At 36.2% G+C, this 16,843-nt stretch overlaps 1 protein-coding gene across 4 annotated transcripts in view; it reads left to right on the forward strand.

Moving 5' to 3' along the window:
• SEPTIN7 (septin 7) overlaps positions 1-16,082 on the forward strand; it is an 80,757-nt gene extending 64,675 nt beyond the window's left edge. For 3 of the 4 annotated variants that reach the window (XM_037383682.1, XM_037383683.1, XM_037383685.1), the window contains 8 exons: positions 523-615; positions 1,826-1,922; positions 4,034-4,085; positions 5,008-5,133; positions 9,544-9,564; positions 12,212-12,347; positions 14,359-14,498; positions 15,051-16,082. In XM_037383682.1, coding sequence (XP_037239579.1) covers positions 523-615; positions 1,826-1,922; positions 4,034-4,085; positions 5,008-5,133; positions 9,544-9,564; positions 12,212-12,347; positions 14,359-14,498; positions 15,051-15,090 — 705 coding nt within the window. In that variant the 3' untranslated portion in view covers positions 15,091-16,082. The remainder of the gene's footprint in view (positions 1-522; positions 616-1,825; positions 1,923-4,033; positions 4,086-5,007; positions 5,134-9,543; positions 9,565-12,211; positions 12,348-14,358; positions 14,499-15,050) is intronic. The other variant, XM_037383684.1, reaches the window with a different exon arrangement.
• Positions 16,083-16,843: the final 761 nt, after the last annotated feature.

Below are 16,843 nucleotides of genomic sequence, written 5' to 3' on the forward strand. Positions count from 1 at the left end.
TTCTGCTTGAAGCAACTGATGCTCAGGTGAGCTAGAAATGGAAAAGAATAGGAGTGACAGCAGTAGCTATTGTGAGAACTCCAAGGGCTGAAGCATGTCTGCAGTTATCTATTCAAATTTTTTTTTTTAAGGGACTCAGTTACACAACTAGCTAGAGAATTTAAGCTGTATTGTATTAGGTTTTCTGTGTGCAGGTAGAATTCCCATTAGTGTAAATGTCTGTTTGCCCTGCTGCAGGAAACTGATGTTCATTTTTGCTGTATTGATGGATAGTGTTCTGTTAGCTGTGGGGCTCTGGCTCTGATCCTGTCTTCTCCTGGTTAAGGAGAGGTAGTCATGCCAATAAATCCCTTGGGGTCACCTGATGGTGTTAAACATGTGCAAGTTTTGTGATATAACTCAGTCACCTTAATATGCAAGGGTCTTTCATATCAAACAAAAGGAGGGAGAATCAGATTGCAGCAAGAAATAGGGTTACTGCAAAGTATGAATTCCTCAAACAAATAACATTTTTGTTTTTAGATAATGAAAGAAATCCAAGAACACAAAATTAAAATATATGAATTTCCAGAAACAGATGATGAAGAAGAAAATAAGATTGTTAAAAAGATAAAGGTAAATAATTCTTTTTGGAAAAACTGCTTACTGGAGGGGGGTGTGGTAGAACGGTAAAAGCTTTTTGTCATTACTGAAGAGCCCACCAAAATGTTTAGAAGATAAAAATCAGATATAAACCTGTTCTAAGAGTCACTGCTCCTCAGCAGAGGCAATGAATGACACTCTTGGATGACTTAAGTCCTTTAATGGCTAAACTTCAGAATGAGAGCACTAGATCACATGTTCATTTAATAAACTCTTAAGACCACTTTCTTTTTATTTCATCCCTATTTGACTTTTCTCCACCTACCACATTTTGTTTGATTCTGAGCTTTGAAGGAGGCAAGAGCTGTCTTTCAGGCAGAGGTGTGCAGTGGCACAGTGTGTCTGTATTACAGTTAATAGCTGTCTGACTAATTGATATACTGAAACCTTAATAGAGACAAATGACTAAAGAAAATCAAAAGGACTGTCAGGCTGTTGAAAGGCTTTTTCTTTGTTTACTTGTGGTTTTGGTTTGTTCTTTTATGTTGGAGTCCATCTTGTATATGTTTCTTGAGCCTTGCTTCTGTTTGTTCAGTATCTTTAACAGCCTATAAAGGCTTTCAAATTTTTTTGTTACTGTGGAAGTCACCTAGGATAGATAAACACAAATAGCACAAATGTAAGATATTCTGGGGCTAAGCCTAAAGGAGAAGAGCAGGATAAAAGCAAGGACAAAAGTCCAAAATACTTATCTTTGTACACTGTTCCTTTCAGCAGCGTGATGCTGCTCTTGGCCTCTTTGTTGCTTGTTACACTGAAGAGATTTTTGGTTCAGCTGAAAACAAGAATTTCAAGTAGTTCTTTGCCAAACCTTTGAAAAACTGGGTACAAGACCCAGTCAAAGTAACAGGCCTTGTAGCCAGTGAGGATATGAATTGGTAAATAATTACTGTGCAATTGAGTAAATAGGAAATGGTTTGCCTGCTGCCTAGTTTACTAAATAACAGTAATGTCTGTTTCTTAACTAGATTTACAGAATACAACAGTGTAAGGAATTTGAGAGATGTGTATGTGTATATTTGTCATTTCACTAGGCAGAGGTCAGTAAACATAATTATTGCACTTCGGGTAAGCTGTGTTATAGTGCCAAACTAGCTTACATCAAGTTTATACATAGGCATGCTTTCAGTATCTTTTGGCAATAGAAATTTTGATTTTTTTAAAGTAATACTTTATCTTGTAGGACCGTTTACCTCTTGCTGTGGTAGGTAGTAATACGATCATTGAAGTCAATGGCAAGAGAGTTAGAGGAAGGCAGTACCCGTGGGGTGTTGCAGAAGGTAAGGCTTTCTCATGATTTTTTTTGTTATCTATTTCAAACTTACTAGACATTAGTCTGTATTTGAAATGTTTGATGTGCTTAATTTCAATGTGCTTTGGTCTGGAAATTATTGAATATACATTTATTGTTGTGACAGACTTGGAACAAGGTAAAGGTTCAGCAACATGTAACTTTGCAAACAGATTCCTGTTAAAGCCTCAGTGGGGAATTGTAAAACCTGTAGTAACTTAACTGCAGTTAACAATGAGACTTAAATTACAACAGTTTGTTAGCATTCTTATTTTAATTTTCTTCATGCAAAACCTACATATTTTTTGATTCCTCTTTCTAAAGTATTCGCAGTATAAATGTTAATTTGATCAGCTTGACTATTTAAAGTGTCTGGAAGAATTTGTTTTTTTCCCCAAACATCTGAGTCTTAATTGCTGGAGTGTAGCAACAGGAAGGTACCTGGTAATTAATTGAATACTTCTGATAGTTGTTTTTTTTCCATGTTTGGTGGTGTGGGTTTGCTTAAATTATTATTACTCATTTTAAATTTACTTTCCACTGTTAGAGAAGCTTGAAGATAACTGTATGTTCTGCAGGCAGCCATTGCCTGTGCTTTAATACTATTCACTTATTTCAAAATGGCACATGGCATACCTTGCACCATGCTGTATAGTGAAACTCACTATTAAACTGGTTTTGCATGATCATTGAACTTTTTCCTTACAGTGTGCATGTATTGAATAAAGGGAAGATTTTTTTTTTCTTGCTATTTCTGCCTTCCAAGAACAAGGGACTGTACATCTGATGCAGTGTAAAATAGACCCAAAAAAATCCAACCAACAGGCAGAGTATGGACCAATACTTTAGAGAGAAATGCTGTAGCACTTTGAAGTGCATGTCTGGCAGGAAATGAGGTTTGGCAGAAAGTAAAAACCAGCTGCACCAGAGAGGATCCAGCTTTATTTAAGGCTATTGCATTAGCATTTGGAGATGTACAAAATGCTGCTGCTTTTCTTCATTTTAAAACAAACTTTGTGTTTTACACTCATTGATTGTATAATTTTTGGAAGGGAAGAACTAGCCTAACGAAAAGGAGCCTCTTTAAATGGCTTTGAGTCTGCCAGCTAAGGACAGAATAGTCAGAGATGATACTTTTTTGAGAGTATGACTTCATGTACTATCTTGAACAGCACCACTTAACAGTTTGTGTAAAACCATGGGATAAAATAATGCAGGAGTGCAGATACAAGCTGAACACACAGGGAGAATATGTGCTTCATTTTTCTGTAGGATTCACTGAACCTGGGTTATTTTAATTCCTTCATCCTGTTTTCCTTCTTCCTTCCCACAAAAACGTCCATCTCTGCTTCAGGGGCATATTGGAACCTGTCTTGTGCCTTTCTTTTGCGTGTGCCAAGAGCTTTGTGTGTTGCCTTCTCTGTCTGCATGCCAGAGAGTTCAGGGATGTACATTTTTCTCCAGTGTTAATTCATTATGTATTGGGAAATGCCACTCAGTACCAGCCTCTTCTACAGTAATGGGATGATAGGCACAGTGGAGTGGGTGACATCTAATGACAGCTGTCAATGTGCTCTTTTGGCCTGTAGGCCTATGCATCAAATAAGATATACAGCCTTCCTTTGCTTAGGTAATAAAGGACTAAATCCACATAAAAATTAAGACTCTTGGCAACTCATTTGGTGGGGCAGGGAGAAATAGATTGCCTTGTCTGTCTTCTAAAGGTTTCGGATAGACCTGTATTTAGACTGAGGTCTTTGGTTAGTGCCTGATCCTTATACAACTGTGCTGGCAGGGCTTCCAAAGGACCATACAGTTACTTAAACTGGCAAAACTGTGCTTCTGTTTCAGTAGCTTTTTTGCTGTATGGAGTACGGTTTGTCATATGGCTTAGGGGAGCACAGGAACTCTGCTGGTAGGATATATTGATGTATTGCTAATGCTGTCCTACTGTTAATACGCGTACTGTTTGAGTAAGGAAAGGCGGGAAGTGATCTGTTGTTGGAATGAATGTAGGAGTTGGGTGACATCTAAAAGCCTTACCTCTATGTAGGGCACGTATTTTGGTTGGCATCTCAACAAAAATTTACCTCTTTGCAGTTGAAAATGGTGAACACTGTGATTTCACAATTCTGAGGAACATGTTGATAAGGTAAGTAACCTGTGGGGGTAACATGAAGTTTTCTGGTATGTCCAGGAGATTGGAAGTCGTATATTGGGGGATAAAGGATTTGAGCTAGTGAGTTGATATTAATCCCTATATTTTTAATTGTGAACAATATCTTACACTTAGTGATATCTTGTTTAACCACATATTTAGCAAGCGGTGGTGGTGATATTTTTTTAAATAGTTCTCTGCTTTCTGATTACTTGTTCTTGAAAATTGTGATTAAACCATAGGAACCAGAGTTCTTTGTTAGTGCTGATGTGTACGTAGTTGTAGGTATTTTTTTAAAAACAAAAGTCAGTGCTGCAGTTGTCTAGAGCAAGACTGCTTGTGCTTCGTTGTGTTAGGCACTGAGTCCTATACTTAACAGCAGTTCAGTAAGTGACATCTGCTATAACAAGTCTTAGTTTGATCATTAAGCTTTGCTTTTCTCCAGGCTGACAATGGAAAATTATTATGGGAAATGAGTGCTTGTAACTTAGTCTTGAACTTTACATTTAGCTTTTGCAGACTTAAAAGATAGGAACTAGGAAGTTTTGTTTGTTTGTTTCTTGCCTGATGTGCTTTGGCAGACCTACTCCAGTAGTAATACACACTTTTCATATCTGTTCTCCAAATTTGCAAGTTTATCCACAGAAGTCAAATTTTCCAAAGATGAGTCCTGTAAATTAAGGTCTAGAATGATGCAAACTTGAGAGAGTTCATTGCAGAATAACCTGGTATTTCTGTGACTTTGCTGTCTTGACAGCTGTAATTTATGTGGAAGAAAGAAACATTGTGGGGAGTGGGACATTAATGAAGGGATATAATTATAAAATTAAGTAAATCTGCAAAATTACCATGGACTGATTTTTCAGGTAGTATTTTGTATTTGTGCACTAAGCTGATAAATTGCAATTATTGACAGAACTCATATGCAGGACCTGAAGGATGTCACTAATAACGTACATTATGAGAACTACAGAAGCAGAAAACTGGCAGCTGTTACATACAACGGTGTTGACAACAACAAAAATAAAGGGCAGCTAACAAAGTAAGTTCTTGTTAAGGTTGTATTGTGCTTTAGTCTTTTTGCTCTGGTTTGTGTTTCATTGGTTTTGTGTATGTGTGGTGGGGTTTCTGGCTTTGTTTTTTTTTCTGTGGGGAGTGGTTTTGTTTTTATTTATCCTCCCATCAGTTGCCTCTTCACTGTAGTTCTGGTCTTTACACTGTATACCTCTTGTTTACTTCTGATTTTTTTTCTATTTCAGTAATGCTTACATTAGTTTAACTGAACATATTAAATAACTGGGTTTTAGTAAGAGTTCTCTTCAGGACTGAATCTAACATTTACTATTTTTGTTTGAGTTTTATTTCACTGGCACTTATTGCAAAGTTTTTGTGCATCAGTGTTTCTATTTTGGTTTATATACTTTCGGGATTGTTGGTTCTTTTGGCGTGAATGCTCAATACTTTGTGTCAGGGACGTTTTTGAGAAGAAAGGATTAAAATTTTTTTGGAAATTTTGAAAATCCAGATCTGCTGCTGTCATCTTTGAAACGCTGCCCTGGCTACTTCTACGGTTGCTTATCATGGCAGGGAAATTATTGCAACGTCTTTATCTTCTGTGAGAGGAGAGTTGCAGTGAAGGAGGGTTTTTGTCTTTTGTTGCAGTTGGTTTGTTGTTTTTTTAACCCTCATATATCATTTTAATTACCTCTGACAGCAAGTTGTTTGCCAGCCTCATGAAGTTACTGGAAGATTTAAAAGTAGGCTCTACTTTATTCTGCATTGTATAATGCTGTTTGAGAATAGCCTCACTCTTAAGTATTTTTCTCCTGTATCAACAATAATTACTGATTAAATAATTAATAATTAGTGATACTATTTCTTTTATTTGTACTAGATTTAAATACAATTTTCTCAACCAAAATATAGGGTACTATTCTGTTCAACTAATGACCTGCCAAATTGCAGCTGTTCTTCCTGAAAAACATCTCTGAAACTAGATGGAAATATCTGCTATTCCCATCCATTTGACAGCTACAAAGCCATTTTTCATTAAAGGAGCGTCTATTCTGTGCTACCTTAATGCTTTGAAAGTGGCCGTGAGGGAATGATTTAAGCGGACATGACTTGGTTCCGTCTAGTGTGAGCCTACACAAGATGTTGACAAAAAATACAATAGTATATGTCAGTTATATCAACTCTTCGAATGTGTATGTAAATTTAGGTAAGGTTTTAGTGAGGTCAAGTCTTAAAAAGGGTAGTTTTCCAATACGTGTATCCATAACAGAGTGGTTCCTTCTTCTTACTGTCATGTTTGTTGTCGTCATATTGTCCCTGAGTCGCGTCTCGAGGGTTCTGAATGCTTACAGCAAGTATGAGAAACATTTCTCAAGCCACACTGTTCCTTGTGACGGTACAGTGTTAATGGGAGGGAGAGGAGGAATCATAAGAACTAAAATTACTAGATGAGGTAGTTGCTGTGGAAAAATTGGGGATTGGGGGGGATGTAAGGTAGTTCCCATGTTTGAGAACAAAACAGTGTAAGTGGGCACGTCAGAGAAGAAAATTACTTGAGTGCAAGATCTGGAGCTAACTTTCTCTTTGCTGAGGTGATAGTGTATTATTAGTAGCACAGAAAAGAAAATTCTGCATTTCCTCCAGGACTTCTGACTTGCTATTGCTATACTGTTTACTGTATTATTATTTGCTGTTACTGTACTGAAAAGTGAAACTTTTCCATGGATATCAAATGAAGTTGTTTAGTTCTTATTTTTTTGTGTTGTTTAATACTATGTTTTTATACCTTTCCAAACCTTAGTATGTTTTCCTTAGATTTTGAAAAAAATCTGAATTTTAGTGATAACACTTTCACTATCTTTTGGTTTGTGCTGTTTGTGTTAGCTTGCACCTACAATCTTGGTCTGTTACTTAATCCCCGGTTAAGGACTGGTTATGCTGAATTTTTCTGTAAAAGAATAAACCAGTGATTTTTTTATATCTATTTTTTATTCCCATATTGCAATCATAACAAGATGCATTTCTGTATAAATGTATCTATTAGAATGTTTCAAAACTCTTTTTGTGTCCTTCATTTGCCCTTCTCAGTCAGTTGCTGATAGCTTTGCTGAGATTTTCTTTTTAGCTAGAATTTACGCTAAGAGGGTCTGGAATTCCTGTGCTTTCTGAAGCAATGCTTATTTTTGCATCTCCTGCCATCTCGGATCACTATGCTGTCCCATCTGAATATTTCTAGGCAAACGTGCCTTTTGGAACAATTTTCTCTATAAGAAATGTCTCTCAGAACACTGCAGTACTGCATCTTGGAGGAGAATAAATACAACTGGTGCTTTTAGCCATCAGGTTTTCTTTTGTTCGAGAGAAGAATTGTTAAATGATTGCAGTTTGTTTGATTCAGCCATTTGAAAGACAGCAAAATCTATTGCAAACTTGTAAGAAATATTTTGAACCTTTCCTTAGTTTGTTCCTTCAAACACAGGGTGACTTTAAGTACAATTCTTAAATGCATATATTGGTTATGAAGCAGCTGATGCTATTCTTGTCTTGTTACCTTATCCAAATGTTGAGTTGCAGCATTGTTTTTTAAGCTTTAACATGCTTTTTTGGCTTCAGTGTGTTCTCATTGTGTTGAATCTAGCATAGTTGAAGCAGCATAGAAAGAATTTTCCTAATAACGAAGTGGCTTCCTGGGAATTAATTGAAAGGGGGACGAACAGATATTAACAGTTTATCCATGCATCCCCTTAGGAGATTTATGCTTGCCTGCTTGCCTTTTGAAAGAAGCGTCTGTGTCTCAAATGGAGCAATATTTGACTTGTCCTCTGGAAATCTGATTCTTTCACAAGAGGCAGATCCTGTATCTCCATATGAGAATGGAGACGTGCTCTGATGCTGTCTGGTGGTATTGCAAGCATACTGTTAAGCACGGACACAACCTCTGGCTCTGGAAACTACTTCGCTGCTGTTCTCTAAGATGGGAGGTTAGACGTAAGAGACGTACATGCAGCGGTTTTTGCGCTTCTCCAAAAGTATCTCCTACTGGCAGCTGTTGGAGACTGGACTGACTTTTTGCACCTTTAAAACAGCTGTATTTTTATGATCTTCGCAGATCTTTGTTTTTCATACTGTTAACATGCAAATGTGAAAGAAAAACGGAAGTATGTGCTACAAGTTTTACTAATGCTGGGCAGATGAAGTGAAGCAATTTCTTCTGTGCAGTTGATAATTTTCTCTGATTTGTCTCCTTTGATTTGGTGAAACTCTAAATGACTGTTCTACAAGTAACTCGTTGACCGAAGAGCAATCCAAAGCATGTATTTTCGGTGATTATGTAGCCTTTTTGTATTTTAGGTTTAGCGTCTGATTTCTTCAAATTTTCAACATCATCCCAGCCATTAGAAAAATCAAATGGCAAGGGTAGTCTTCACATATATGGATAACTTGTCTCTTCAAACTCTGTGGTAATTGTAATTTCACACGTGTGTACTGTGTGACGTGTGAGAAAATTGGCATTCGCTCTGAAATTTAAAATTTTTAATGTGAAAAATCTTTTCCATTTGCTGTATGAAGCTGCTATCTTCAGTCAGTTTAAAAGTAAAACCTTACTTTATTGAAAGTCGTATCGTATGCTGTAAAATGAGCCTTATCCATCTACTGCTCTGTCCAATAACCTGTCTGTCACCCGGTAACAAAATACACAACTCACAGGTCGTTCTAATCACTTAGCTTAGACAGCTTCTAACTCCCTTTCCCTGTATTCTTAGAGAATTGTGTGGAGCGGTTCTAATTGTTATTAAGCCCACCTTAATCTATGGTGAGACTGAATCTGAGCATCTTGTTTTCAGCCTTCCCCCGCCCCCGCTCCTGGTGTTAGTGAAGTACCAACGCCAGGCACGGCCGGGTTGAGCATCGCGCTCCGGGGCGGTGACATTGCAGCAAGCCTTCTGCAGAGCTGAGCTCAGCCCCGGCGGGACCTCTGCTGGCCACGGACGTCAAGTGCTCTTTTTGTAGCACAAGAACATGCCTGGGGGTTTCATACAATGTCCTTTGCTAGGTGACAATTTTTAAATGAACACAGAAGCCTCGATATGGCATTGGTATCCGAAAATTTGTTTAGAGCAAGCGGTTGTTCATGTGACTAAAATATTTAAAAATCACTTTAAGAGCATGCATATTCTAGGGAAGGTATTCCTGAAAGTGTCTGCACATCAAACCTGCCTTAATATTGACATGGTATAGTGATTTACTAACTGAATTTCACATAAATATAACAAGCTTTAAGTCTTTCCTTTTACTGTGAAAAATTTGCTTTTGGGGGAGCACATAATTAGCTTTAGGAATCTATTAATAATGATTTTACTTTTTTAATTATTGCTTTTTGATTTTGTGGTTTTATTTAAGCATGCTAAGCTAAGCCTCTGTATTTTTTGTTTTTTAGATTTGACACAGTTGAAGGCATGTAAGTGGTCATTTAAATTTTTCCAAAAAACTTAAAGACAAAAATTTTATAAAAACAAAAAAGAGTTTCACTGTTTAATGTTTCAAATTTAAAAGTTTCCTGTCATCCCGTTCTTAGCATTGGTTTTTTCCCTAGCAGTTTTTTTTGTTGTTGTTGTTTTAAAGCTGTGCTAGTGTAAACTGTAGGAATTTAGAAATACTTTCAGTGACAGATATATCTGTAAAAAACCCATTCTCTTTTAGAAACTTTTTGGCTAAGCCTCAAACAAATTTGGTCAAACTTCAAGCAGAAGTGCATAAATTGGGAAATCCCCCCAGTTTCTATCCATAGGTTCATCATTATCTGTAGATTTACAGCACTTCATTGGATTGGGAAATTAGTTACTTTAATCTTTTTCCATGGTTTTATCTTATTACTGGCTCGCAGAGGTTCCACGTTGCACATATCTAGAATAATTTTTTATTTTTGCCAATTAACTTTGAGGGCTGTTTTAACATACATCCTACTATTAAATGTGTTATGTCTTTGGTGGTCTTCCTTCAGCTCTCTTTTTGTTCAAGTCCCTTGTATAGTTGTATCCTGAATTACAAGATGATGTGTTTTTACCCACGTCACATACTGATGACCTAACAAAACCAGTTGTGACCTCGGTTGTAAAGCTCTGGGCTGTAAATGCTTGCTTGTTGGTTTATCAGATTTTCTGTGCAGACTGATTTTTACCACTGAATGAATATACAGCTGCAATACAGCTGGCGTGACATCCCCATTAGATTATTAGTTTGTCAACAGAAGGACAGTTCTGGTCCCTTTTCAACTCTGTAGAAACTGCAGCAATAATTCCTCACTATTCAGATCTACTTCCTAGGTTAATTTTTGAAGAGCAGATACATTTGAGAACTTGTACACTTTTAACAACAAGAAAATAGTCTTGTTTTGACAGCTGGTTAGTTTCCACAAGTACTGCTACTCACCTCTTCCTTCATTTTTCTTCTTATTTTAGTGTATTAGTGTACTTTCACCTGGGTTTAACCATTATTTATGTTCCTTGACAAAAGTTGCTAAAGGGCTAAAGTAAACATTAGACTGAGGGTCAGTTTCAGTTCCATATATTATACAGCATTTTACTTACCTGTCCAAGCTTTGCAACTATTCGTTCAGATTCAATTTAATTCTTTTTTTAAAATGGAAATGCCTTTTTTTTCTTCCTCCTCCTTGCCCCCCACCAGTTGTCACCCTTAAAATACTGGTGTTTGAGGAAAAAGTCCATATGGTCTTGAGTTGATGTGACATCAGTTACTCTCACTGTATGGTTAGTTGGTGAAAATGGGCAAGCAGGAAGGGTAAAATGAGCCATTAACAGTCAAACCAGATCTTAACTATGTTTGATATCTCTGTTCCTTTAAGAATGAGTAGCAAATGCTGAATCAAAATAGGCATTGCTAATTGTCTCAACCATCACTGAAAGTTAGTCATTCTTTTCTCCTTTTAGAATTTGCATTATTTGAATCAGAACAGAACAGGGGTGTTTTAGGGTCTTTTATTATTATTTGGTTGGTTGGTTGTTTTGTTTTTTTAAAATGAAAACAAAATTACTTTTGATAGGGCTTAGGCTTGCTACCTCTACAATTTGCTGGTCTGAGTGACTTTTTGCTGACATTGCCGTAGATACCCTCTGCTGGTTGACCATAACAGTTCCAGATATATTCAATTCTTCATTGTTAACAACATGATAGTTAAAGCTTTGTCATTTTAAGCCATACATACTCAAAACCTAAAAAGGAGGCCAGTGATTTGTTTTGATTACGTTGTTGAACAATAGAAAAATCTTAATGACTCTATGTAGCAATCATCACTAGATAAAAATCATCCTGTTTTATCAGATATTTAGTGTGAAACTTGCTATTTAAAATCTGTATCGCCATAACATAGATAGCAGGCTTATACAGCTTTGAAAATTCAGAACCCAGAAAAGGAATAACCGTGAAGTATATTTTAAAAAAATAACTAACTTATAAAAATAATGTACATTAAGTTTATCAATAGCTTTCTAAAGGAAAGTCTTCCAACTAACACTTCCGTGCAGTACTGATATTCAGTTCCTGAATCTGTTTTTTGCAAAGTTGCTATCTCTTCAAAAGCATGACCACAGTGTTCAACACAGTTGTAATGTTAACTTACTCTTTGGACTCACTTTAAACAGTGAAGATTTAGAGGAAATGGGACACTTTGTCTACAGTGCTCTTAAAATTTTTATTATGTCCATTGATTTTTGTATATATTTGAAAGGAAAGGAAAGATGCCTGAAGATCACTTGGAAGATGCTAACTTTTTTTTGGTAACTTTTGGTTTCCTGTCTTCCCACTACCAGGTTCTCCTAAAGATATAAATTCAAGAGTTCTGTTACCCTAAATGTAATGTAAATCAATTGTGGGGGAGGAAAATATATTGTATAAAGTGTCTTTTGGAGGAAAGCTTAACTAAACAGTTAATATAATAATGCAAATTGAATTTAAGCTAGCAGTGCACACAGCAATGTTATTTATCTTAATGCTTCAGCATTTTTATCTTGTTTTTTACAGATGCCCTAATGTAACAGACAGGAAAAAAAGTTCTAACTAGCTAACTTCTTTTTCTGGATTTATGGCAGGAGCCCGTTGGCACAGATGGAGGAGGAAAGGAGGGAGCATGTAGCCAAAATGAAAAAAATGGAAATGGAAATGGAACAGGTGTTTGAGATGAAAGTCAAAGAAAAAGTTCAGAAACTGAAGGACTCCGAGGCTGAGGTAATCGAAGTGTCTTAAACGCCAATATGCTTGAGGCTGAACAAGTGTAGAGATGGTTCCTTTTGCCAAGACTTTGCAACATAACCTCTGTCTATAATTTGATTCCATAGTTAGATTTTACGTTTAAGGACAACACGGTTATTCTTTCTCAGCTTGTTGTCTTTGCTGAAATGGTGTACGCCCAAACTTAAAACATAATTTTAATGTTCTCATGCATTTTCATTTTATTTTCACAGTATGTTAGAATACTCCTTAACTTTCTTACCCTCTTTTTCTCCCTCTTCTTTGGAATATTTTATGCATGTTTTCTTCCATGTGCGTTAAAAACTTCTGCAGACTTTAATGGTTTACACAAGCTAATGTAGTAATGATAATTTGCTTTGCGTATTAAAAAATCATTTTACAAGTTAGATACAATGTCTGTAAGAAACCATCTAAATGAGAATTACAAGACTAAGGAAGAGACAGGGATATGTTGTCAGCATTTTGATGTCATTTGAATGTACATAAATTTAATTTGTCATCTCCAGGTTAGGTCCTCACAGTGAAACTTTTTATGGCCTTCAAGCAACTAGAGTGATCTTTCTAAGAGACTATTGTAAAATTATATTTAACTGGAAAATTAATTTTAAATTTTGAAAAGGCAGCTTCCCATAAGAAGCCTAATAGAGAAGTTCAAAACTGTCAAAGTTCCTGAAGGAAAGTTTGGCTCCAGATCTGAGGGAAAGTGAGGGAACTTGGAAGGATGGTTGAAATGTTGAAATGCTTGGCAGCCTGGGCATTATAAGGAGGCAAGACATACTGGATCAGAGGAAAAAAAAAAGTATCAATCCAGACTTTTTTCTTTTGAAGAAACATATAGATAAGGGCATAAATGCTAATATACACCATTCAGCAATTTGAGGGTTTTAAAGCTAAGCATTTTATCTGGATCACTGTGTTTAATTAGTCACTGGATTTATCCTTCCTCATTTTCTCTCTCTCATCTTTTTGAACCCATTTATATTTCTGGCCTTCACACTCTACTTGTAATATGAAAACCAAACAGAAACCTATCTTGTTTTGCATGTAATACTTCATGACTTTTTGACTGAGCGCATCCTGTGATGCTAGTTTTTAAATGTTCATGCAGTGCTTTTTTTTTTTCTTCACCATTCATGACTTCAAACTTCTGTTGTATTTCTCTAAATGTAGAAAAGTAGACAATAAGCACTGCTGAGTATAAAGCATTTAAAAAAAAAATCTGTAAAAGGAAATATGTTTTGAAGGGTTTGCGTAAGACAGGAATTTGCAAGAGAGTAAAGAAAGAGGGAGTTTTGTTTAACCCAATTCAGAAACATGTTACACCGCACAAAAGGAATCACTTAGTGGTTCGCACATACACACAGATCCATTCTCACATACAACATATTTGATTGTCATCTGTCCCATCAACTTGCAGAAGAGACTTACACTGTTCTGGCAATGTATTCTTATTAGTATGTTACTTGTATTATTAGTATTCAGTAATACCAATAGTAATTTCTTTAGTGAATAAATTAATCTACTTAATATTTTTTCAAACAGATCCCTAATATAGTTAATATTATAGGATGAAATCAACGTTTGGGGTTTTTTTCACCTGCACAAAGTCAAAGATGCTAATTTATGCATTACTGATACTCAGATGCTCTGCAATTTGCTTCTTAACATTTGCAGCAAATATTGAATTATTCTTGAATTTCCTTTTGTTTGCCATATGTGGCTGCTTACAGCTCCCTGCTTGTAACTTGGGCAGCATTTGGGGTGTTTTCTGTTAAGTATAAAATGAGGCTGTGGGATTAATACCCTTTTATTTCTGTTATTGGCAGTGCCTATAACCTTAGAGGTTTTGGTCTAAGAGTTACTTTCTCTGAAGAGAAAACATAATCCTCTATTTCCTTGCATTAGTATCGTACTGATGTTTGTTACTACAGCTCCAGAAGTTGCTGTGTTTTCTGCACTTACTGACTGTTCATAACTTTTTCTATAGCTGCAGCGACGCCACGAGCAAATGAAAAAGAATTTGGAGGCACAACACAAAGAATTAGAGGAAAAGCGTCGCCAGTTTGAGGATGAGAAAGCAAACTGGGAAGCTCAACAGCGTATTTTGGAACAACAGAATTCTTCCAGGTAATTTGAAGTCTTGTCCTGGAGTTCAAAGTAAATGTTTGGTAGCTTTCTGCTAAAAGGCAGTTTCTGTGGTAATGACGGTCAGTGCTGGGTGGCCACGATGGAAATGTCACTTAAAAGCCAAGAAAAATCTGGAACTGCTTTGAGTTACAAAGGAACATGTATTAGAAATATTGGGAAGATTATTACTTCTGAAGCAGATTTTAGTCTGCAAAAACACTGTATCCATACATAACTAGTCTAAATACATATCCAAAAAATGTTTGTGTTTGAAAGCTAGATTGCATCAGATTTCTGAAGGATGAAGAGTTGAAGCTTTGAGAATGAAAGTGTTAAGTTTTCCTAGCCCTTGGAAGGGGAAATCTAGTGATAAATGCATTGCTTGACTTCATGTAGTGCAGGTACTGTGTACATAATAAATTTCATATGTTGTACTGCAACCAGTAGAGCTTTTATAAAATGTATATTAAAAGATGTACAGTAGTCATTACTTTAAAAAGATTAGAGCATGTACGCGTTGTTTAACAGCCTTTTTTATATATATCATTTTAGGACCTTGGAAAAGAATAAGAAGAAAGGGAAGATATTTTAAATGCATCTTTTTGACCACCAGTTATGTATTAGTTGCCAATACGCCAGCCTGGACATCAGTGTTTGTTGGATCCGTTTGACCAATTTTGCACCAGTTGTATCCATAGTAATGGATTTAACAGCATGACATATTTTTGTTAATTTTGATGGAGAATGAGATGCCTTGAATTGTCTAGGGTGTTGTGTACTTGGAAAAATAACAGCTCTAAGTACCTTTTTTTTTTTTCCCCTCTTCCTTTTTTAAAACAGATGTCATTTTAATGCAAAAGAAAACATTTTACTGTTGTACAATCATGTTCTGGTGGTTTGACGGTTTACAGGATATTGAAAAATGCAAGGACTCTAGACTGTTTTTAGTGAGGATAAATTGCCATAATATGATGCAAACAATGCTTCTCTGTTATAATACAGGAATTCCTTTCAGTGCAGCATTATACAATAATGTAATTTAGTCTAACACAGTTGACCCTATTTTTGACACTTCCATTGTTTAAAAGTACACATGGAAAAACAAAAGTTGTAGGCTTACAGTGCACCTAAGCTTTTTATAACAACCCTTTTATGTTTTGGATTCTTTAAATATATGCTATTCTCATTTAGTAACTTCTTTAGCCAGAAGGATCTCATTACTGCTTCATTTTTTGTAATAACATTTAATTTAGATATTTTTCCATATATTGGCCCTCCTAAATAGAATATAGCTTCTTTCATATGGTAGGAACCAGTGAGTAAAACTTTCCTTTAACTCCCTTTTTACATTTTATGGTAAGTAGCAGGAAAAACGCATTTATAGGTCATTTCTAGGCAAAATTGTGGAGTTAACTACCAACCTGTTTCTACCTGTGTGCAGTCTTTCTTTATTTTACTAGAAATGGGAATATGGCCTCAAGAAAAACATCACCATTTTGCATTTAGCTGTATTCATATACTGCATTTCTGTATTTTTGTTTGTATTGTAAAAAGTCACATAATAAACAATGTTGTGATGTAACACGCTGCTGTGTCAGGAATTTTGAAGGAGTTAAACAGCCAAGTTCTTCTCTGGGAAATGTCTGAACTTTCTCTCTTCTGCCGGACTTGATTGACCCGTCTCTTTGATTTATCCAAGTAATTAGTTTAAGGTATAGAAAATAGCTATGCGTTGTGGAGTTGTTAAAAAAAATCCGGTTTCAGCGGCTGTGAATTGCGAAACACTGGTCTGTCTGGCCCAGAAGAGGGCACCCCGCATCCGCAGGCGCTGTGCTGCATCCCTTTCCCGCAGCCTCTTTAGGTACTTCTGTTGGGCTTCTGGGCAGGGCTGGGGCTCTTCGTCTTTTTAGCTGTGTCAGTTCTAATAAATGTAACAGTCCACATTGTTAAAAAATTGATGGCGACTTTTTATGTCTACTTGTGGAATGATGAAGAATGTCTCTTTTTTTTTTTTTCCCTGACATGTCCCTTGTCTTACTTTGTAGTACTCCTGCTATCACTCTTTCTGTTCATTTTTCTTTCACGTGAGTTATGTTTATCAGAAATACATTTGTTCAGCTAGCTTCCCGAAGAAATGAAGACATTTTCAGTAGTCTGTATAAAGGCCTCCTTATAATACGTTTCAAATAGACTGGCTATCTATTTTTCAGAGAAGCTACCGATTATCAGTAAGTGGATGTAACTTTCCCTTTCAAGTGAACAGAGTTGTAAATTCTGGTATTTTGATACATCACAGAGGATGTACACTGCCTGCATGTGCCCCTCACCCCCTTGGTAAATTTATT

The sequence above is a fragment of the Falco rusticolus genome, chromosome 4 (assembly GCF_015220075.1).
Source record: "Falco rusticolus isolate bFalRus1 chromosome 4, bFalRus1.pri, whole genome shotgun sequence".
Taxonomy (NCBI): domain Eukaryota; kingdom Metazoa; phylum Chordata; class Aves; order Falconiformes; family Falconidae; genus Falco; species Falco rusticolus.